Source organism: Balaenoptera acutorostrata, chromosome 19 (genome assembly GCF_949987535.1).
Source record: "Balaenoptera acutorostrata chromosome 19, mBalAcu1.1, whole genome shotgun sequence".
Taxonomy (NCBI): domain Eukaryota; kingdom Metazoa; phylum Chordata; class Mammalia; order Artiodactyla; family Balaenopteridae; genus Balaenoptera; species Balaenoptera acutorostrata.
In genome coordinates this window covers 34,006,667-34,028,354 of record NC_080082.1, presented here as the reverse complement: position 1 = coordinate 34,028,354, position 21,688 = coordinate 34,006,667, and the positions used below count along the sequence as shown (strand labels likewise).

Here is a 21,688-nt window from a genome sequence, read left to right as displayed (position 1 = left end):
CTTAATTTCCTGCTTTACCTGTTGTTGGCTGTGTGACCTTGGGCAAGTCACTTAACCTCTCAGGGGGTCTGTGTCCTTGTCTGTTAAATGGGATAAGAATATCTCTTGGGCAGAGCTGGACCGCCAGTAATCAGAGAACCCCTAGACACACAGTAGGCCTTCAAAAATGCTGGGGAGCCCCTGGTAGTAACCGTTTCCCCATCCTGGCTTGGGGGTAAGAGACCCGCCAGCATCCCAGGCATGGGATCTCATAAGGATGACAAATTCCGTCCAAAGGGAGACCTTTGGCTCTGTGTCACATCCAGCAGGAGCCAGAGGCTGCTGGAGCAGACCTTCATGTGAACGGGCCCCCCTCAGGCTCCGGGGCCAAGTGCCCAGAGCAGGTTCCCGGGTGTGGGTGTGGATGGCATGCTGTTCCCACCAAGAGCTGCTGGGGCCCTGGGCTGGAGCATGTGTACCGGCGAGGGCCTGGGCTGGGAGGAGGTGGGGCAGGGAGGAACCCAGATGGCAGACTGCCCAGGCTCTGTGGATGATTTTCATCAAGGCCACCGTCAAGTCAATTCAACATGGGGCTTCTCAAATTTTAACCTGCGTACAGAGGAATCACCTTCGTGGGGCAGGAAGGAGAAGGTGGGTGAGGGAATCTTGTTAACATGCAGATTCTGGTTCAGAAGGTCTAGGGTGGAGCCTGAAATTCTGCATGTCTCACAAGCTCCAGGTGACACAGATGCTTCTGGTCCGGGGCTCCACCCTGAGCATTGAGGGCAAGTGCCCCTCACCTGTCCTGTGGGCTCAACTTTTGAGAAGTCAGGAGAAAAGGGTCCAATCCCAGCTGCCACCACCCCCAGGGTTCCCTGGAAAGAAAGACTTAGCAGTACCGTGGGGTGGGAGAGGGTCCAGGCAAACAGGGAAGTGGGGTACCCTGGTGGGGTCACAGTGGGTCACAAGGAAAGCTTCCTGGAGGAGGGGGTTGAGGAATTCAAGGACTTGTTCCAGGAACCCAAGAAATGAGTGGGTCTTAGACTTCTGCAGCAAAGGGAGATGTCAGGAGGAGAGGCCGTCGGACACCCTGAGTGGATGAAGACACAGTGTGTGTGGCCCGAAGAAACACCAGTGGACCCACAGGCCAAGGCCATCAGAAGAACTGGGAGGGCAGCATCTAACATCACCAGGAGGAGACAACGTGGGAGGCCTGAAGCTGTGCTTTGTGGGTGGGCCCTTTTCAGAAGCCAGAGTAAGTCCTTTTCCTTACTCTGTGGTACCCAGCCCTTCTTTAAGTATACTGATGGGAAACTCCCCCATATGATTTCTTAGGTCCCTTTTACCTCGCATAAGGTTTTTTCCTCTGTCTCGACACCACACACATGTACACCATATATATGTGATTTTCAGATGCACAGTCACCCTCTACCCCTTACACTTCAGCACCTCTGAAGTCAATGGCATCTTCCTCTCTACTGGCCTGGATCTATGTTGACTTCCATCAGAGAGAATTTGCATCTGTGGTGCAAGGTACCTGAAACACCTGCATCTGAAACCTCTTTACCATGACTTCTCAGCTTGAGGATTTTGGACCACACGGTGTGTGTTTAGACCCCAAACCTGGCTGAGTACCAGTTTGCAGTTCAAATTCTAGAGTCCGCACTCTCCACTCAGTGTCAAATTTGAGTCATGCCTTTCCTCACTGTCCCTTTCTACAAAGCAGGTTTATTCTACGTGGACCATTACATTGGGAGCTAACGCTTTGCTCTCCCAGCTTTTTGCTGGAAACTCCTACTAAACTCCCCATGTTGGGCATTTTTTTCTTTCTTAGTGAATATTTGGTGCATCTAACAGTTGACAGTAGCATTTTTTTTTAAATAAATTTATTTATTTATTTATTTTATTTTTATTTTTGGCTGTGTTGGGTCTTCGCTTCCGTGCGAGGGCTTTCTCCAGCTGTGGCAAGCGGGGGCCGCTCTTCATCGCGGTGAGCGGGTCTCTCACTATCGCGGCCTCTCTTGCTGCGGAGCACAGGCTCCAGACGCGCAGGCTCAGCAGCTGTGGCCCATGGGCCCAATCGCTCCGCGGCATGTGGGATCCTCCCAGACCAGGGCTCGAGCCCGTGTCCCCTGCATTGGCAGGCAGACTCTCAACCACTGCACCACCAGGGAAGCCCGACAGTAGCATTTTATATTTGATGAAAAAACTTGTAAAATCAATATGATCTCCTTTACTATTACAAAAGAATTGCAGCTCTTTTTATTTTTCCATTTAACACTTTAATTATCCACCTGCCCAGATTTCCAAGAAATCCAATCTCTCCCACTTAAAGTGTCCTTCTCCTGGAGTAAATTGAGATACTTGAAAACTTTCTTTTCCTGAAGGTGTCAGTCTGTGTCTAACCTCCAGGAAGGAGCCTGGTTGGGCCACTCCAGGTGTTGCCACGTGGCGTTGCTGTTGAATACATTCGGTGTAGTTCAGTGAATGCTCGTTCACTGCTCTTTGCTGAGCTAGATCTTGGCTCAGGCCAGTGTGGTGCCCCAGGTTAAGGTTCCCAAGTTACAGCCTCACCCTGATAATAACCTCAGCCACATGGTTTAGGTCTTCAGGGACTACTAGCCTGATAGGCATATGGGGTCCAAACCAGCCTGTACCATCAACTCCTGCCCTGTGCTGAACCCAGGTCATTGGTCCAGAATCCACTTCACTTGAGGGCCTGACAGCAGACTTCAGTTAAGGGCATCCCAATCCATTGTCCTTCAGATGGGGAGGTGTCGAGCATTCAATCTCTTCTACCCAGAGGTCCCACCTCCCGTCAGGGCTATGTCTACGTAATCCAGAAAGGCCATTCAAGGGACAGTTGCCTTACACATGAAAACCAACCCCAGGCAATGATTGCTGGTTCTAGCCCAGGATCCTCTCACCCTTCAAAGGATGACATATGGCTCATCCTGGGGACAAAGCTGGCCTTGAGGAGCAGTAGGTGACCTTTTGTTTTGCTGAGTTGGACCTACACCTAACAGGGAAGAGCTAGAATACTTAGGATAATAGGTGGGAATATTCGCCAGCAAGGTTGAGGGGGGAGGAACAAAGAGGAAAGACTCAGGGCAGCTACAGAGAGATGTCTGTGAGGAAATGGATCAAGCTCTGTCTGTGATGTGCAGTTTAAACCTCTCTTCCAGCTACCTACAGAAACACCAGTGAGGTTGATACGACTCTCCAGTGTTTTGGCAGCTGGGTTTGTGGTTTTGAGACGAAGTGGGTCTGGCATCAGGGGGACGCAGGACACAAGCAGAGGCTTCCAAGGATGCCCAGAAGCATCTCTGCTCAACATAGATGGGGAAACGGAGGACCAGAGGAGGGGCTTCTTCAAAGTCATCCCACAAGCTAGAGCCCAAAGTGGCTCTTCCCGCTCAGAATCAACCCCCAAAAGCCCCCACAAGCCATGGTGATCCCCAATTCTCCAGCTTCCTGCGGGAGCGGCTCAGTACAGATACTCTTGGACGGTGAGTTCCTTCAGGGTGAAGCCCCGGGAGGCGGGCTTCCGGAGCTGGTTCTCCTCCAGTCTCTTCTGCAGGGACACAAAGTCCTTGCCCAGCGCGTAGGCCAGGCGGGCCATGGCGTCCAGCAGCGGGGCGTAGTAACGGTGGCCCTCCCGGGCCTGCAGGCACTGCAGAGCCCTCTCCCCGGCGGCGAAGGCCTCGGCGGGGCGCTCCAGGTCGCGGTGGCACACCAGCATGGCGCACAGGGATGGTACCAACATCGCGGGGCAGTGGGACGCCAGCTTCTCCTGTAGCGGCACGGTGCGCACCAGGATGTCCAGGGCCTTGGTGTACTGCCCCGCGCGCAGGCAGCCGAAGGCCTCCTTCAGCTCGGCCCGCGTGAGGAAATCGATGAACTCGCGCGAGCGGCGCACGCAGCGGATGGCGTAGAGCAGGCTTAGGTACTCTTTGAGGGCCAGCTTGCGCTCGGAGATCATCTCCGGGGTGAAGTTCCCCATCAGGTGCTTTTTGGGGAAGACGACATCTTCGATCTCTTCCCGGAAGGTCTTTAGGAGTTTCTTCTGGAGCATCTCGAAGTCTGAATAACGCCGTTCCAGGATGGCTTTGTTGCTGTCAAAACTCCCCGTCTGGATGACGACGATTTGGTACATCTGCGGTGCAAAGAGAGAGGGCCTTTGACTACATCCTCACGGAGGGTTTCAACTGACAGAGAGAGCCCGGGAAATAAAATAATGATGACCATCATTTAAAGCATACCCTGGAAATGGGTGATGGTTATCTGCAATTCTGGTTTAAATTGCCATCAGCATTGGCTGAGCTGTAACAGCGAATGGTGACAAGAGTCAACCGGAGAATAACAAACACAGCGACGCGGAGGCATCCTGGGGCAGAAAGGGCGCAAGGAACCTGCCGTGCGGGGGCCTGGTGCGTTCTTGGTTTAACGTGGTCAAAACTGGGCCTCAAGTTCCTGAACTGGGAGGCTCGGATTAATAAGATCTGTGTTTTCCAGGTGTGGAACTCCTGGGAGATGGTTTTAGGTGATACACTGGCAGTGATGTTACAAGTAAGAAAACTATTCTTTTCTCTTCTCTTTCAAGAGAATGCTGATTAAGGACACAGACTGCCTGGGTTATAATTCCAGCCCACCACGGTCTAGCTGTGTGGTTTTAGGTAGGTACTTTAACCTCTCTGAGCCTCCGTTTTCTCATCCAGAGAATGAGGATAGTAGCCTGCCTCACTGGGTGAGGATCAAATGAGTTAATGCGCTGAAACCATGACGTGCAGTCAGCACTCAGGGTCAGCTATTATTATTACTCCACTCCCATTTGGGGAATGGTGGGGGGCAAAGAAAGGCTGTGTGGCTCTTCCATAGTCATCAACCTCTCCCCCAACATAGGCTGAAATTCCATCCCAAAGAAAACAGCCCCAAGCCCAGCTTTCCACCAGCCGTGGTAACCAGCTAGAATTTAATAACAGCCCTGAGCTTTCCTTGTATTTACTTTTTTTTTTTTTTTTAAAGCATGAATTGTTAGTTTTATTTTATTTTTTTTTAACTTATTTATTTATTTCTTTTTGGCTGTGTTGGGTCCTCGCTTCTGCGCGAGGGCCCTCTCCAGCCGCGGCAAGCGGGGGCCACTCCTCATCGCGGTGCGCGGGCCTCTCACTATCGCGGCCTCCCCCGTTGCGGAGCATAGGCTCCAGACGCGCAGGCTCAGCAATTGTGGCTCACGGGCCCAGCTGCTCCGCGGCATGCGGGATCTTCCCAGACCAGGGCGCGAACCCGTATTCCCTGCACTGGCAGGCAGATTCTCAACCACTGCGCCACCAGGGAAGCCCCTTGTATTTACTTTTATAATGACCTTTTCTTATGCTGTGTGATACTGGTTTTCCATTTAAGGTATTTCCCTTTGAAATAAATCTATTCAGTGTTTTTAAAAAGTGATCCACTTTAAAGAAAAAATGAGGTACATAATAAAAATGATATGAGGATATCAAAAACAATGAAGACGGGACACAGATGATAATACCGGGTGACGTGGGATTAAACTGGGCAGTTTGCTTCTTAGGCTGAGGCACCTTGACTCTCCAGTCCTCCCGGTGCTGAGCATGAAATCTCACTTTTGGACCATTTTTTGCCAGAAGACCTCTGTGAGTTCAAGTGTGTCAATCCATCTCCTGGTCAAGGAGACTGAGGTGCCACCAGCCTTGCCCAGGGCCGGGAAGGAGGCCGTGAAGGCACGCCATCACTTTTTGGTCTCTGCTTACCACAAACTTGGAGACTCTCCCCTCCTCGATGCGGGCGGAAGCGATCTCGAAGAGCAGTTTGACGTGCTTCCAGCAGCGTTTCTGGGTCCGCCAGTACTCCTGCAGCTCCCGCGTGGTCATGCTGGAGTTGGAGCTCTGGCTGCCGTGGGCGTCTGGAAGGACCACGCGCTTAAGGATAGCACAGGTCAGTGTGCTTTGGGGGAAAGGGCTTGGGGAGATCGCTGGGTCTGTATGGGATGAGCCGTGGGAATCTGGAAGCGCTGTGAATATCCCCCTCCTCCATCCCACCTTGGATAGGCCCAGTCGGGCATCAATCAGACCCCTACACCCAACCTGGCTGAATCCATCTCGCCGTGGGCAACCTGGGACAGCCCAGCGTCCCCAAGAGGCTTCTTGGTTGGGAAATGCAGTGTGTTTGTGGTACATCGTCCACTTCTGGCTGTTGTGAAACCCCATGCTCCTGCAGAGCAGGGATGTGGCTGGTTGGTTTCCACCCTCCCTACTGCCGGCGGAGCGCACACCAGCGGATGATGGGGGGAGCTTTGAGGATGCTGGGCGCCAGGTTCAGCTTGGCCGGCCCTTCCTCTCTCATCTCATTTCCCACACTCCCTGCTTTTTCTTGCACATGCCACTTCTTCTGCCTCAAATGCCATCCTCCTCTTTCCCTGCCTCAAAAAGTAACAGTGTTTCTTAAACCTCACATGAGCCCTAGGCCATTCTGAGGCTCTTGGCAAAGATTAGAATCCTTCCTCCCCCCAAATGCACAAACCACTGTATATTTTATTTCAAGGGACATGTGTCCCAGGAGCCCTTCTCCAATGTGTCCTTCAAGACCCAACCCATATATCATTTCAACTGCCCTTTGGTGTTAGAATAAGAGCCTCCCACCTTGTCCCTGTGCCTTTTCCATGGCATCTTACATTATTTTCTACAGATCCGTTTCCTTACTAAGCTTGAAGGCCAGCACGGTGTTTGATTGTTCCTGCTTCCCCAGTGCCTGCATAGGGCCAGGAACAGAGCAGACGGTCAGCCAGCACATCTTGAAGGGTTGCATGCATATGGCAGACGTTTGCTCCAGGAGCTGGCTCTATAGCAGACACTGTCAGTGCCCAGCCATGCCCCCCCACTGGCATTGACTGTTTTGGAACATCCCACTGGCTTCTATCGGAAGCACCTAGGACTCTCCCCCTGAGGGCTTTCTTGGGCCATTGCAGCATGTTGTGGAGCATACCTCGGCCAATGGAGGATGGGACCGGGGGACAGCAGCCTGGCCTCCTCGCCTCTGGGATGGGACAGCTCTAAGGTGTGCCCCATACGGTCTCCCAGACGACCCCCATTGGGACTGAGCCCTAGTTGCCCACAGTGGTAATCTTTTCATCGACATCCCGTACTGGTTTCCTGCCCTTCCTTTCCTCGGTTTCCCACTCCCCTGCCATACCTCCTGGCATTGTCTCCTGGATAAACCACTTGCACCAAATCCCTGTTTCAGTGTCTACTTTGGGATAACACAAGTTAAGTGAGCTGCCCTGTTTCTCATGACATCCACTGAAGTATGCACATTTGTATTTCAAATGTCTTCAAACCTCTATCCCCCCGACCAAGCCCCAAGCCTCAAGCCCACCTAAGTGCTCTTCAGGTCCTGGACGTGGGAGGTCTGGGCCAGGGGCTGATGCTTTCGGCTTGGTCCCTGCCATGCACTGGGATATGGGTCTTGTCCATCCAGGGCTCCTGGCGTGCTTGGGACTTGCCATGCTCCAAGGCTGCCAGGAAAACAAGAGAGAACAGTGAGTGCCCACTTGTGTTGGGGTTCCTGGTGGGTCCTGGGGTGCCCATAGTCCCCACTGCTGAGCCCTCCACTGCCCACCTAGCCATCCACCCAACTGCCAGATGCTGAGCCTGGGCCTGGCCCTTTGCTGGACCGATCACACCAAGGCTGAGCAGAACCTTCTCTTATAGTTAGGATCCTTATATTATCGAGTTGCTCTGAATTTTAAATGAGGTGACTTTAAGCAAAGGTAGTAGCTGAATGATTACTTGAGAGAAAGTTGCTGGCTTGTCCAGAAAAACCAATATTTCATTTCATATTACATGTGTAAATAAAATCTCAGTGTCCAAAGCAAGGAGGCTGGTGTGTATCCTTCCCTTTTCTCTCTCTTTATCTTTAAGCAAACATTTACTAACAACTTGTTATACCCACTTCATATACACACAGGCTCTTCACACCCACTATCTGATTTGACACCCACGATAATCTATCATGACTCCAATAACAGATAAGGAAACTGAGGTTTAGCCCGAGGTCACGTGGCTGATGGGCGTGACCAATCAAGCAAAGCCAGATGCCTGTGGTGTGCAGGCCACACACCCTGCACTCAACGCCCACTCTCTCACTTCGTCTGAATCTGTGCGTGGTAGGAGCTTTTCGTCTCCATTTTATGGTAAAAGAACTGAGATTTTGAGCTGCCCAGGATCAAGAGCTGGTAAATGGTGGGCAGGACACAAACGCAGGCTGGTCTGACTTCAGAATCCTCTCCCTGGTACTCAGGGGAGGGTGGGCAGCAGAAGTCCTGGGGTTCAGTTTATGCGTAACTCTGTCTGTGACCCAGGTAAGTGAACAAGATGAGCTGGTGCCTGGAAGTTATTTAACTTCTCTGAGCCTCAGTTTCCTACAAAAGGGGCACGACAACCTTCATGAGGCTGGTGTGAGTGTTAAGTCAGGCACACCGTGCGAAGTACCAGATCGGGGCTGCGCACATACCAGACACCATATTAGTCCCTTTTATTAGTACCTGACCCGTGATAGATGCTCTAGGAAATATTTGAGAAATAAATGGCTGAATTAAGACGTAAGTTGGAATACAAGTTAAAATGTCTGAGACAAATTAGAAAAAGGGCCAATGAAAACATCGGCTCAGATGGAGTGAGTAGCTGGTGTACCATTTAGGCACAGAAATTCAAACTAAGAAGGGTGCAGGTGACCTGACCTCCTTCTTAATGCGCTCTTGCTGTGTCAGGTGAAAGGAACCCTGGGGCATTCTCCAGGGGGCTCTGTGCTGGTGTCCAGTGGGTGGCTCTCAGGGACCCTCTGTCCAGCCTCATCCTATACAGATGGGAAACCGAAGCACAGAGCAGGGCATGGCTGGACCAGGGCTGCACGCGCTTGAGTACCCTATAGCTTTCTCCCCTTAAGGAGAAAGGGGAGTCTCTAGTCCTCAGTTTCCCCATCTGTGAAATGGGGAAAGCAATCTTGTGACTACAAAAGCTCTTTGGGGACAGCTGTACATGGTGTTCTGTGGGCCCTTCCCTCCCTTTCCTGACCAACTGTGGGTCCGTAGGCAAGTTCTTTAATATCTCCAGTCCTCGGTTTCCCCACCTGAGAGGTGTGGCCACCAACCCTGTCCTAGATGATGGATGGCTAGGAACAGGTTCCCTATATTCTGGTAGGTGCCCAGGCAAGATACCACACACTCTTATCCAACGGACTTTGGGTAGCCAGGACTCTTGGGGGCTCAGTGATTCCTGTGGGCACCCCTATGCACCTGCTTCGGTTAGCTCATCTGTAAAATGGGTGATGGCGAGTAGAATTGGCCTCAATGGTCCCAGCCCTTCCAGCTCTGTTGTCTTGATCAGGCAGCTGGTGCCAGGTTAGAAGCAGGGCACTGTTTGCCCAGAGACCCCATGAGACCCCAGGAATGATGGCCTTGGCTGGGCATTCCAGTAAAGACCTGGGAAAGCTGAGCATGAACCCAGAGCTTAGAATAAATATCAAATTCTGCAGCCAAAGCCGGATCCCTTAGATTTTCTTTTATGGGATCGGCTGAAACTGGAAAGTGGCAGGGAGAAAGTTGTCACTGGTGCATCTGTGGCGTCTCTAGTCCTCAGTTTCCCCATCTGTGAAATGGGGAAAGCAATCCTGCGACTCCAAAAGCTCTTTGGGGACAGCTGTACATGGTGTTCTGTGAGCCCTTCCCTCCCATCTCTACACCCCGCAGAGCAAAGATTTCTAGGCTTTACAACAAAATATGACAAGTATTGGTACTCCTGGCTTGGGGGCCTGTCCTTGGCCCAGCGGACAGCAGCTGCCCAGCCCCTCCACCATCCAGCTCCGGGAGCAGTCACCCTTGCTCCTTCTTTCCCAGGTGCCCTGAACATCACTTCTCCCTCTAAGGGATGCCTGCCATGTCCAGCCTTCTTCTGATGGGCACACAGGGCCCCCTTCAGAGCCCATGCTACCTCTCTGAGGGGGCAGGAGGGGACATTCCATCAGGGGTGAAACTCCAGCAGAGTAAAGCACCCTGGTCCGACCTAGGAGACAGAAGATCCTAGACATTGGATGGGCACACTCCCAAATGTGAGCATATATCAGAACTTCCTCAGGGGCGGGGGTGGAGGTGGAGGTGCCGAGGGGCAGATTTCCTGCTCCCAACATCAGAGAGTCCCATCTAGCAGGTCCTGGGGTGAGCCCTGGATTCTGCCTTTTGCACCAGTCCCGAGGGCTATGCTGAAACAGGCGTTCCCTGGCATCACTTTTTGAGAAACACAGGTTTGGTGGATCATTCCCCAGGCTCAAGAGAGGTTGCAGAAGCTTCTGGCACTTCAAAAGGAATTGAGGAGACGGAAGGTCGAGGAGCTGCCCCCCGCTCTGCCCCAATGCACTGAGGGGAGTCCTGCGTATCTGTCACCAGCCCTTCTCCCTGCCCCCCTGCCCCCAAGGGGTACCGAGGGACGGTTACAGGAGGAGGGGGCTCAGGCTACAGGTGGGCAGAGGCCCACTGAGCTTGGGATCAGACACTGACCTGAGGTCTCTGGTCCTGTGCGTGTCCAGGGGTCCAGGAGGGACGTCACATGGCCCCCTTCAGCTCTCTGTTCCAAGCTCTGGGCGAGCAGGCCAGTGGCTGCCACTTTGCTAAGTTCCCTGTATGAAAACAGGAAATAAGCTGTGTGACCCGCTCCTGGTTGCCCCAGCCCATTGGCTGATGAGAGATGGTAGTGAAGTCAACTAACAGACAGTCAGAGGCTGCCCTGCTGGGCCGGACCTGGCAGGGCAGGTTGGGCCTGGATCTCAGTTCCCACATCAGCCTGTCTGACCCTCAGGGTCCTTGACAATCTCTGGCATTTTGGACATTAGTTCCCAAAGCTCTTTAATGTTCATTATCTTACCCTAGTGAGCTAGGCATGATGGGGGCCATCCTGCTCTAAGGACAGATGGGGAAACTGAGGCTTGGAACAGAGAGCTGGTGGGATGCAGAGCCAGGGCCGGATTGGGGGCGGGTAGACTCAGAGTGCCTTCCTCTGGCGGAAGCTGCATCCCACATGCCAGACAGAAAGTACCAGGGAAGCTAAACCTCTGGGCAGTTGCATGATTTGTAGCCAACCGTATTGTGGCCTGGAGTGCAGGAGGCTGGAACAAGACAAAAAATAAAACCTCCCAGCTCACCCCGCCCCCCCCAAGAAGTCTACCATGTATCTCTCCCCAGCTATGATTCCTCCCCTCCCCGGTCCTGATTTTGATGGGGATTAATTCCTTGCTTTTCTTTGTAATTTATCACATACTAACAGACCCCAAAACAATAGTTTCATTTTATTCACTTTTGAGTTTTATATTAATTGAGCCACACACACTGTTTGTATGCTTTGGCGCTTTACTTCTTTCATTCAGCATTTATGTGAATAAGATTCATCAATTTTTTTGTGTGTAGCTAAAGCTTTTTCATTTTTACTGCTGTATTGCTACATTATTTGAATATATCAGTACTTACCTTTTTTTTTGTCTATTGGTGCACATTTGGGTTGTTGCTAGTTTGGGCCATCATGATCAGTGCTGCTGGGAATATTCTTACACATTCATCCAATGCACACATTTATCTGAAGCGAACTTACTGGATCTCAGAGTATGAATAGCTTCAACTGTACTCAATCATGCCAAACACTTTTCCTGAGTGGTTGTGTCATTTTGCAATCCCACCAGCAGTGTATGAAGGCTCTAGAAGTTCTGCATCCTCCCCTACACTTGATATGGTCAATATTTTTTATTTCAGCCATTCCAGTGGGTGTGTAGTGGTATCTCGTCATGGTTTATTTATTTTTTTTAAATTTATTTATTTATTTTTGGCTGCGTTGGGTCTTCGTGGCTGCGCGTGGGCTTTCTTTTTTTAGTTGCGGTGAGTGGGGGGCTACTCTTCATTGCCGTGCGTGAGCTTCTCATTGCGGTGGCCTCTCTCGTCACGGAGCACCGTCTCTAGAGCGCAGGCTCAGTAGTTGTGGCACACGGGCCTAGCTGCTCTGCAGCATGTGGGATCTTCCTGAACCAGGGCTCGAACCCGTGTCCCCTGCATTGGCAGGCGGATTCCTAACCACTGCGCCACCAGGGAAGCCCTCGTCATGGTTTTAAGTTGCATTTCCCTGATGACTGGTGATGTTGAGCATCTTTTCATGGGCTTATTTGCCATCCTTATATCCTTTTTGGTGAAGGGTCTGTTCAAGTCCATTGCTCATTTTTTTCATTGGCTTATTTTCTTCATGGTTTGTAGGTGTTCTTTATGTATTCATGTGGGTATATGTGCTCCTCAATAATATCTTTCCCATCCTATGGTTTGCACTTATACTCTCTTCTAATGGGTTCTTTTGATAAATAGAAGTTGCCAACTTTAAAGCATTCAACTGTATCAATCTTTTCTTTCATAGCTGGTGTCATACCGTAAGACCATGGACATTACTCCTTTATCGTTCTTTCTGCAACAACTTCACAGGCCACTGTGGGGCTTAAGATGAGTTAAGATGCTCAAAGCACTTAGGGCGATGCTGGTACCTAGTAAGCACTGTACAAGGGCGGGCAATTCTTATTATTCTGCAAACCTTTCTAGTTTGCCTTTCTTACTTGCGTCAGTATAATGCCCTTAGAGTAAGTAGATTTTTGTGTATGGTGTGAGGTAGGAGGTCCATGTTTTTTCCCCACATGTTCACCTACTGGCCTTATTTATTGAAATGGCCATCCAATCCCACTGCTTTGCAGTGCCATCACTGTTATAAAAAGAGTATCCACACATGTCAGGGTCTGTGTAGCTCAGGGGAAGGGCCATCAGTAGTGTGCCTCTGGCCTGCTAGCTGGTGAGCCCCTGGGGTGCAGGGGCCATATCTCATTCACCTCCACCTTGCACTGCCCCATAGAACACCTGGTGTGGCGTGGAGATGCAGGCTCTGTATAGAGGGAGGCTGGAACTCCGTCTCTCCTCCTCTCTGAGTCCTGTCCTGGGCCTGGAACCTGCGAGATACCCGTGTAGACTCTGAGCCCTTCTCTGCAGCCCTGTGTGCCTCCCACCCCCAACCAGCAACCATGGGGAAGAGTGTGTAGAAGCCACTGCTTCCTCTTCTCAGGGTGGGAGATGCTTTTTGGAAACCCCCAGACGCGCAGGAGCGTCTGGCCTGCATAGGAAGGAACTAGCTGGACCAGAGTAACCAGGAGAGGCCACACTTGGCCACCTGCCGGGTGTTGGCTTTTCTCTGAAGGATGGGGCTCGAGGTGGCAGAGGACCTCTATGTGTCTACAAGGACAGACAGGGCTCTGCTGTCATGGGGGGGTGTGGGACAGGAATGGGCATCCCCCCACTGCACTACTGAAGCCAAAGGGGACACCAAGGGGCCTTGGGAACTCAGAAAGGGAAGTGCTGGCATGTCAGAGTCTAGGTGTCTTCCCTAGAATTCACCCTGCTTGGACCCTTCATTGGCCTCCCCCCGCATTCCGAGTAAACCCAGCCCCCCCGCTGAGGCCTCCGTAATCTGCTGGTTGCCCCCTTCTTAACCTCATTCGCACCCTTCCCGGCATCACTTACCACACACCGGCCATCCGGACTGCTTTCTGTTCCTCAAATGTGCTTCACAGCCTTTGCGCTTGCAATTCCTTCAGCCATCAATGTCCTGCTCTCGCTTCCTTCCATGACAAGCTCTTTTCTTTCTCATCCTCAGGGTGCAGCTTGATTGTCTCTACTTTGTGCAGCCCTCCTTGACCCCCCGTCAAGAACTATCATTGTTTTGCTTATTTGTTTACTTGTTTAGTGCCCGTCTGGAATGCCTTGATCACGGGGACTTGGTCTGTGGCAGCGTTCTGTCCCCAGTACCCACCGCAGCGCCTGCCACCTAGTGGGTGCTCGGTAACTGTGTGAATGAATGAATGAGTGGGCGAACGCAGAGAAGTGGAGATCGGGCTGTGACTCCAGATCAGCCCTGACTCACTGTGCGACCTGGACAGGCCACTGCCCTCTCTGCATGTCAGTTTCCTTAATTGCAACATGAGATTAAGTTAAGGATCCTCCCAGCACCAAAGCATTCCACACTGGGCAGATGACAATACTGTAAATTACCACTCACTGCTGCTCTGGATGTCTGACAAGCTTGGGACTCCAACACCGAAACACCACTTTTGAGAAATTCAGTAAGAATTGATTGATCACAGGCGTGCCTCCACGTGTCTGGCAAAGAAAACCCAAACTGGGGAGGTGTTTGTTCGTAAGTAGGTGATGCAAAACCCGGTCATGTCAATTTTGTTTTCCCATAGCTGGGTATACAAACATTAGCTTTTAAAAAATCTCTAAAGTTCTTAATACTGCAGGGTTTTAAAATTAGGGCCACAGACAGAGTGCGCTGTGGGGCACCGATGTGGTTATACTGAGACATAGCAGAGCGACGGGTGGGCCGGGGGCGTGGGACTGGGGTGTGGGTTTCTATTTCTGTACTGCAGGCTGGGGAAACACCTCAGCCCTTCCTGGGCCTCACACAAGCTCTGTCAGTCCTTCTGATCTGTGTAAGAATTCATGGCTAAAATGTGGAGAAAATCTAACTTTAATTATCAGCAGGACACAAACATCTTGTGTTCCTGGGAGATCTGTTTGCTTAGGTAAAGGCTTTGATGAGTTTGCATGGGAGTTTAGGGCCATTGCACGTAGTTTGAAGGTTTGTGCCCTGCCCAGAGCGCCTCAGGAGGGCAGGAGTGGGGCTGAAATCCAGCCCTCACTCTGCTTTTCCAAGCTGGCTCCTGTGTTCCCTCAGGTAAAGGGGACACCTTTTTCTAATCTGAAAAGAAGGGTGATGTGAGCTGGCTTTGAGTGAACTAATGACAGAGGATTGAGAAACTGTTTTTCAAAGACAGTAAGTTCAGCTGGTGGAATATTCTGTTTTGCTGAAGTGGAATTTGTAAGCTTGGGGCTAGAAGGGAAGGGTTTGAGAAACTGAAGGTGATTCTAGAAACCATATGGGGGAGGGGGAGTAGAGAGGAGACACAGTAAGGGGTCTGCAGAAGAGGAGGCCCACCCATCAGGGGAGCTGGATTTGTTGGGTGTCTGATCTTCAGCAAAACCCGCCTGATTCACTGATGAGCTTGGAGTTGGTTAGGGCTGGAGGTGGGGGGAGGGGACAAAATGTGGGTCTGGTCTTGAGATGGGGATGGGTAAGACCAGAGGCTGTCCAAAAGCCCCAGGTACATTGGGTTCCTCAGGTTTGAGGCAGCTCAGTGAAAAGCTGCCTTCTCTACTGTGCCTTTCCCTCGTGCATTGTCTCTCTTTTAATAAGTCACTCAACAAACTTGGGCCAGGCACTGGGCCAGAGGTGGAGGTCCAGCAATGGTGAAGGAATGTCTCAAGCCCTCAAGGACTCACAGTCTGGTGGGAAAACAGGATGGACACATGGAGCATGAACTGAAACAGAACACCATTCAGGCTGAGAGCAAACAAGAGCACAGGCAGGCTGCTCCTTGGTAGCTCAGAGGACTGGAGACTTCCGTGGGGACAGTGGAAAGCTCCCTGGAGGGAGGTGGGCACTGAAGGATAGGTAAGTCCCAACAAAAGGAGTGAAAGAAAGATGTGGAATTGATTAACAGCTCCACCATCCTGTAGCTGAGTCATCTTAGGAAAATTATATACCTCTTGGAACCTGTTTCTTCATCTCAAAAGAGTGGGGGCAAAGAATAGTACCTATTCCATAAAGAGGCTCATGTGAGGGATGAGAGTACAGTGCCTGGCATATAGTAAGTATTCAATAAATAACATTCATATTATACAGAGTTCAGGGCTTACTCTGTGCCAAGTTCTATATTTGTACTCCTCACGACAAGATCTAAGTGAATTGTCAGCACCACTTAGCTGTTAGGGAAACTGAGGCCAAGGTTAAATAACTGGCCCAAAGGTATAGAGATCTGGGATTCAAATCCAAGTTCGCTAGAGTCCAAAGTCTATGCTATTCAACCTGTTGCCTCCCACTGAGGGCCAGAGTGAGCAAAGCACAGAGGTGGGAGGACCAAGAGCTATAAGGACACTGGTGCATCATGTGGGCCTGGCTGTAGAATGGTTTGGACACTGGTGGGTGGGTGGGCTGCTTGGAGCAGAGTGGGCTGCTTGGAGCAGGGGACCAGCACGGAGACTGCTGCTCAGTGTGAGGTTGAGGAGAGACTAGTTAGAGTCATGGGGAATGGCTGGGCGCTCTTGCCAGGTGAGAGATGACAGTGATTTGGACCCAAGTAGTAATAGTGGCTATGGTAAGAAGTGGCTGCATTCTGAATATGTTTTGAAGGTCAGGTTGACAAATTTGCTCCCAGGTTGGATGTGGAGTATAAGAGAAGATGAATCGGGTAAGTTTTCCAGGTTCAGTTGCTCTGTTACTTTTCTTAAGTAATCTGCTATTATTGGGCATTCAGGAGGCTTCCAGGTTTTTGCTGTTACAGGTAAGATGGTGGTGAACATCCTTGTAGACGGATCTGTACACCATCTGGAATGATTTTCCTGGGGTTAGATTCAGTGCCTCTAACACAGCATTTCCCAGCCTCAACCAAATGTGCACCAGCAGTGCAGGTATTTACCTGGAGGCAGTGTGGGGTAGTGGTTTGAGCATGAACTTTGATGTTAGACATCTGGGGGGCAAATCTCGGCTCTGCTGTCATGACTTGGATAAAGTAATTAACTTTTCTGTGCCTCAGTTTCTTCCTCTACAAATTAGGGTAAAGATAGTCAATATCCTGTAGGTAGGATTAAATGAGTATCTGTAAAGTACTATGTCAATGTCAGTTTTTTTCCTTGAAATTGACTTTACATTTAAAATTTTCCAAATACAAATGTTTTTTTTTTAAATTTATTTTTATTTTATTTATTTATTTTTGGCTGTGTTGGGTCTTCGCTGCTGCATGCAGGCTTTCTCTAGATGTGGCGAGCGGGGGCTGCTCTTTGTTGCGGTATGCCGGCTTCTCATTGCAGTGGCTTCTCTTGTTGCGGAGCATGGGCTCTAGGCACATGGGCTTCGGTAGTTGCAGCATGCGGGCTCAGTAGTTGTGGCTCACGGGCTCTAGAGCGCAGGCTCAGTAGTTGCGGTGCACGGGCTTAGTTGCTCCGCGGCATGTGGGATCTTTCTGGACCAGGGCTCGAACCCATGTCCCCTGCATTGGCAAGCGGATTCTTAACCACTGTGCCACCAGGGAAGCCTCCAATTACAAATGCTTTAAAAGGAATGTTTATATTAATACCTTCAATGAAAAACCAGCAATCACTTGCCAGGAATAAGAAATCATAAAATAAAATAAATCTAATGTAAACAAAACAGTGCTGGTGAATTCTAGTTAGATAATGTCACAGAGCCAAGTAGACTAGGCAGTGTTAGAGAGGTGTTCAAGCCCTATTAGTACTAAACTGAGCTGGCTTGCCTCAACTGAGAAGAATTGAAAGAAAAATGTAGAAAGAGGAAGTTTAAATGCCCTGTCCACTGTTACCTAACACGCAACCATCACACTCCAGAGAACTCCGTCCTGGGACTTCACAATAGTAAGGCTTTAGATGACTATGAACTTCCTGACCCTCAAAGGGTGCGTTGGGTAATACTGACCCCAACAGCTTTCCTAGCTTTTCAATTCACAGGATATTTCCGTGTGTGTGTGTGTGTGTGCGTGTGTGTTAGATGGGGGACTTGTCCTGAGAGACTCTTCGATTCCCTCCGGTTGAAAGGTGGCTCAGGAAGGATGACATACTTGGCCCGGGTCACGCGGCACCGGCCGTCCAGCCTGCTTCTGCCCTGCCTGCTCCGCCGCCCACGGTCCGGCTGGCTCTCTCGGGAGGGGCGGGGCTGCAGGCAGAGGGTGGGCAGTGGGTGCGGGGCACGTCGGGGGCGGGGGCGGGGCCGGGGCCCGAGTGCCCGCGCAGCCCAGGCTGGAGCTGAGCCGGGGAGTCAAGACTCAAGCTTGGGGCGCTGGGCGTGAGTGGTCGTGAGCTCCGCGCGGGGGCGGCAGGTGCCGAGGGTCCCGCTCCTGGGACTGGGACACCTGACTTCCGAACGGTCCAGGCCGCCAGCCTTAGGATGGGGCTGCCTCGGTTTCCCCTTCAGGAGTCCCGGGGTCTAGACGGAAAGGGGGTGTTTCGAGGTTGGGGAGCCTCCTGGTGGGCTGTGACTACAAACGATGAGGGGGTTTGGGAGAGTGGGCGGAACTTCTGCCCCAGGAGCCTCTGAGGTCTGGAGAGAGACCGTGATTTGGGGATCGAGGGGTTTGTGGGGGCAGAACATGCAGGATGAAGTTTCGAGGCACCGGGCCGGCCTGGGAATGAGGAGGCCAGGCTTCAGGTCTGAGCGGGAGCTACTCTCTGTTCAGTCCCCTCCTCTCTCCCTCAGTTTCCCCATTTTCACCTTACTTGTGGATGGGTGGGTATAAATGAGAGTGCCTGGATGATCTCTAACCCTGCCTGTGGCCTTGTAACTGTCATGGGGGTCTCCTACCTCCTCCTCCTCCCCCGTGGTGGGTGTGGAGACCCCTGCCCATTCTGCATCCCATCCCTGCCCAGACCCGCCCACACCAGGGCCTGCCGGCATCCCATCCTTTGTGCTGTTCATCCTCTCCTTCGCTCCTAATGTTGAGCAACCGCCATCTGGTCCTCCTTGCTTTGCAGCAAACTCACAAGCCTCCCTCCATCCCCTCCAGGGAGGCCTCCCACAGCTGGACCCTTGGTTCTGAGTTTGTTCTTGCTTCTCTCTCTCTTTTGGAGCTCTTAGTCTCCTCCCTGTTGTGGGCTCCATCTCCCCATGGGCTGTTCCCTGGCCACAGGGTCCTTGTTCCATAGAGGGGAGAAGCCTGCCATGTCACCCGTCTCCTGACCCCTTGGTGAAGACCAGAGTGACATTCTGGTTGCTTCTGCTCTCCTGTTCCAACCACTCTGCCCCTAAGTTGGTTGGTTACTCAGATCCCCTTAGCCAATTGGCACTCTGAGATCTGAGGCAGGAAGGGACCCCATCTAGCCTACTGACCTCCCACCCAGCAGGATCCCTCTGTTGCATACGCTCAGTGATGGGAAGCTCATTCCTTATGAAGCGCTGTTCAGTGGCCTGCAGCTCCTGCTTCATTTGGTCAAAATCTGTGACTTGCAGATTCCACCCCTTGGCTCCACTTCTGCCTCCTGGAACCATGCAGAGTAAATTCATTCTTTTATTCATTCACACAATCTTGATCAGTGCCCTGCATGAGACACTGGGAATATAGCAATGAAAAAATCAGACAAAATCCCCTGCCCTCATGGGGTTGGTTTTCTAGAAGGGAGTTGGACAGCAGTCCAATAAGTAAATACAAGGTTTGTCAGGTGGTAAGAAGTGCTATGGAGACTAATAAAGCAGGCAAAGGGGATGAGGTATTGGGCTGGGGGTATTGTGGTTTTATATAGCTTAGTCAGGGATGTCATCTCTGAGATGGTGACCACCGAGCAATGACTTGAAGGAGGCGAGGGGGGAGCTATGTGAATAACTGGGGGAAAGGACAGTGCACCCACAGAGGGAAGAGCATGTGCAAAGGTCCTCGGGCAGAAGCATGACATGTGGGAGCAGGTCTGGCTTGTTCTAGGAACAAGCGTGGCTGGAGCAGGGTAGGTGAGGAGCCAGTGAAGGATTAGTAGGAAATGAGTGCAGAGACATAAGGGGTGGGGAGGTGGGGATCCATTGCATGGGGTCTTGACGGCCACTGCGAGGGCTTTGGTTTTCACTCTAAGTGCACTGGGAGCCACTGGAGGTCTTTGAGAAGAGGCGTCACCTGCTCTTACCTAGAGGTTAGCAGGTTCATCTGGCTGTGGACAGGAGAGAATGCAGGGAGGTGAGGGCAGAAGGGTGGGGGGACCAGTGAGGGGACCACTGCTGTCATTCTGGGTAGAGACCGTGGGGGCTTGTTACCTATGGCATAGAGACGATGAAAAAATATCAGATTTTCAGATTTGGGATATATTTTGAAGGTAGGGGGTGATAGAATTTGGGATGTGAGAGAAAGGTGGAGTCAAAGGTGACTCGGAGGTTTTGGGGCTGAGCATCTTGAAGTTTAGAGCTGCCATCGGCTGAGATGGGACCTGTTTAGGGGGAAGAGCTGGAGTTTGGCTTTGTGCTTGTGAAGTTTGAGATGCCCATTGGGCATCCACATGAAGATGTCCATTAGGCAGTTGCAAAAGTTTAGTGGGGAGGTTGGAGCTGGAAATAAAATGTGGGGCATCATCACCATATAGCTGGTATTTAAAGCCATAACAGCAGGTAAGCTCACTTAGGGAGAGAGTGATACAGAGAAAAGAGGTCCCACCAGGGAGTTCTGGGGCTCCCAGCATTAGGAACTAGCCAAGGAGACAGAAAGAGTGGCCAGTGAGATGGGAGGAAAAATCAGAGAGTTGGGGTGTTCTGGAAGGCAATGAGGCAGGTGCTTCAAGGAAGAAAGAGGGAGTGATTATGACAAACGCCTTTGGCAGAGCCAGCGAGGTGAGGGCTGAGAATCCAGCAACCTGGAAGTCACTGGTGACCATGACAGAAGTAGCTGGGGGCCAAAGGGGACACGATCGGAGGGGATAGGAGGGGAGAACTTGAGGACAGCAGTATAGACAACAGCTAAGGAGTCCTGCTGTGAAGGGGGCAGAGAAATGGGGTCGGGTGGAGAAATTATAGTATTTGTAAGTGCTGATGAGAACTGCTCTCCCAGAGAGAAGCCCGGTGAAGGGGGCAAGAATGGAGGATGCCGCAGGAAGTGAGAGGGATGGGTCCACTGCCCCAGCAGGGGCATGGCCCCAGCTGAGAGAAGGACAGTTAGGTTGAGCTTCCAGGGCCTCCGTCTCTTCTGTCTGCAGTGGCCCAGCAGGCTGAGATTTCAGCACTTAAGGAAATCAACTGGCTCAGGGCTCCAGAGAAACCAGACTGGCTGTGTCTCAGGAGGGAAGGAGATGTCAGGGCTTGGCCTGGGCTTGGGGATAAAGGGGGGGCCCACGTGGGTTACCCTTCCACTTGACCCTCTGTTTCAGCAAGGAAGTGACCTTTTCTTTGCACAGACCTCACCTTCCTCTAGAAAAGACTACAATGACTCCAAAGTTGCAGTAATTGAAGCAGAGAAGAAAAGGCAACAGAGAGAGGCTGACTTAGTCTGAAGAGGGGAAGTCTGAGCAGGGAGTAAAGGGGCAAGAGGTAGGATTTTAGGGACAGTTTTTATGAGATAGGTGATGAATGGACATCTGTTTTCTCCCATTCCCAATTTAAACGGAAGCGGGAAAAACTTTGGTTAAATATAATGAGGAACTTCCTGTGCTGGTTAGTGAGGACAGCAACAGGCCAGGTCTTCTGCCCTGGATGTTTAAGATGAGAAAGAACAATGCCTTCTTAGAGACAGGATGCTGGCCAGATTGGTCCTTGGGGATTATCCCACCTCTGACGTTTCTGGAAGAAGGCCAGGACAGAGTTGGGACTTTCCAGCTACTGGTGGGAAGATAGAGCAGCAAACCTTCTGGCTTGGGCCTGCCTCTTTCTCCAGGATCCCTGACATCACGAGTTGGATATGTGTGGCTCAAGCATCCATCGGCTGACCCAGACTCGGAGTGTTTGGGAAGGGCCCCTGCCTACTTGTAACTTGTCCACTTGTGGCCTAGCATGTCTACGGGTGTGTCAGAGATCACTGGGCTTGGTGGGGTCTCTCA

At 51.4% G+C, this 21,688-nt stretch overlaps 1 protein-coding gene across 1 annotated transcript; it reads right to left on the bottom strand.

The window, feature by feature from the left end:
• Positions 1-3,431: 3,431 nt before the first annotated feature.
• Positions 3,432-10,634, bottom strand: SNX20 (sorting nexin 20). Its single transcript, XM_007167611.2, has 4 exons — positions 10,547-10,634; positions 7,372-7,510; positions 5,751-5,902; positions 3,432-4,135 (listed from the first exon to the last, which is right to left on the bottom strand). The coding sequence occupies exons 2-4, from the start codon at positions 7,499-7,501 to the stop codon at positions 3,467-3,469; spliced, it is 951 nt and encodes a 316-aa protein (XP_007167673.2). The 5' UTR covers positions 7,502-7,510; positions 10,547-10,634; the 3' UTR covers positions 3,432-3,466.
• Between the last annotated feature and the right edge of the window lie 11,054 nt (positions 10,635-21,688).

What these genes read in the sequence shown, in the direction of transcription:
- SNX20 (XM_007167611.2), bottom strand. Translation starts at nt 7,501, where the DNA reads ATGGCAAGTCCCAAGCACGCCAGGAGCCCTGGATGGACAAGACCCATA. An exon ending in AGGACCTGAAGAGCACTTAG is followed by an intron (nt 5,903 to 7,371) that starts GTGGGCTTGAGG and finishes TGGTCCTTCCAG; the next exon opens with ACGCCCACGGCAGCCAGAGC. An exon ending in GGAGAGTCTCCAAGTTTGTG is followed by an intron (nt 4,136 to 5,750) that starts GTAAGCAGAGAC and finishes TTTGCACCGCAG; the next exon opens with ATGTACCAAATCGTCGTCAT.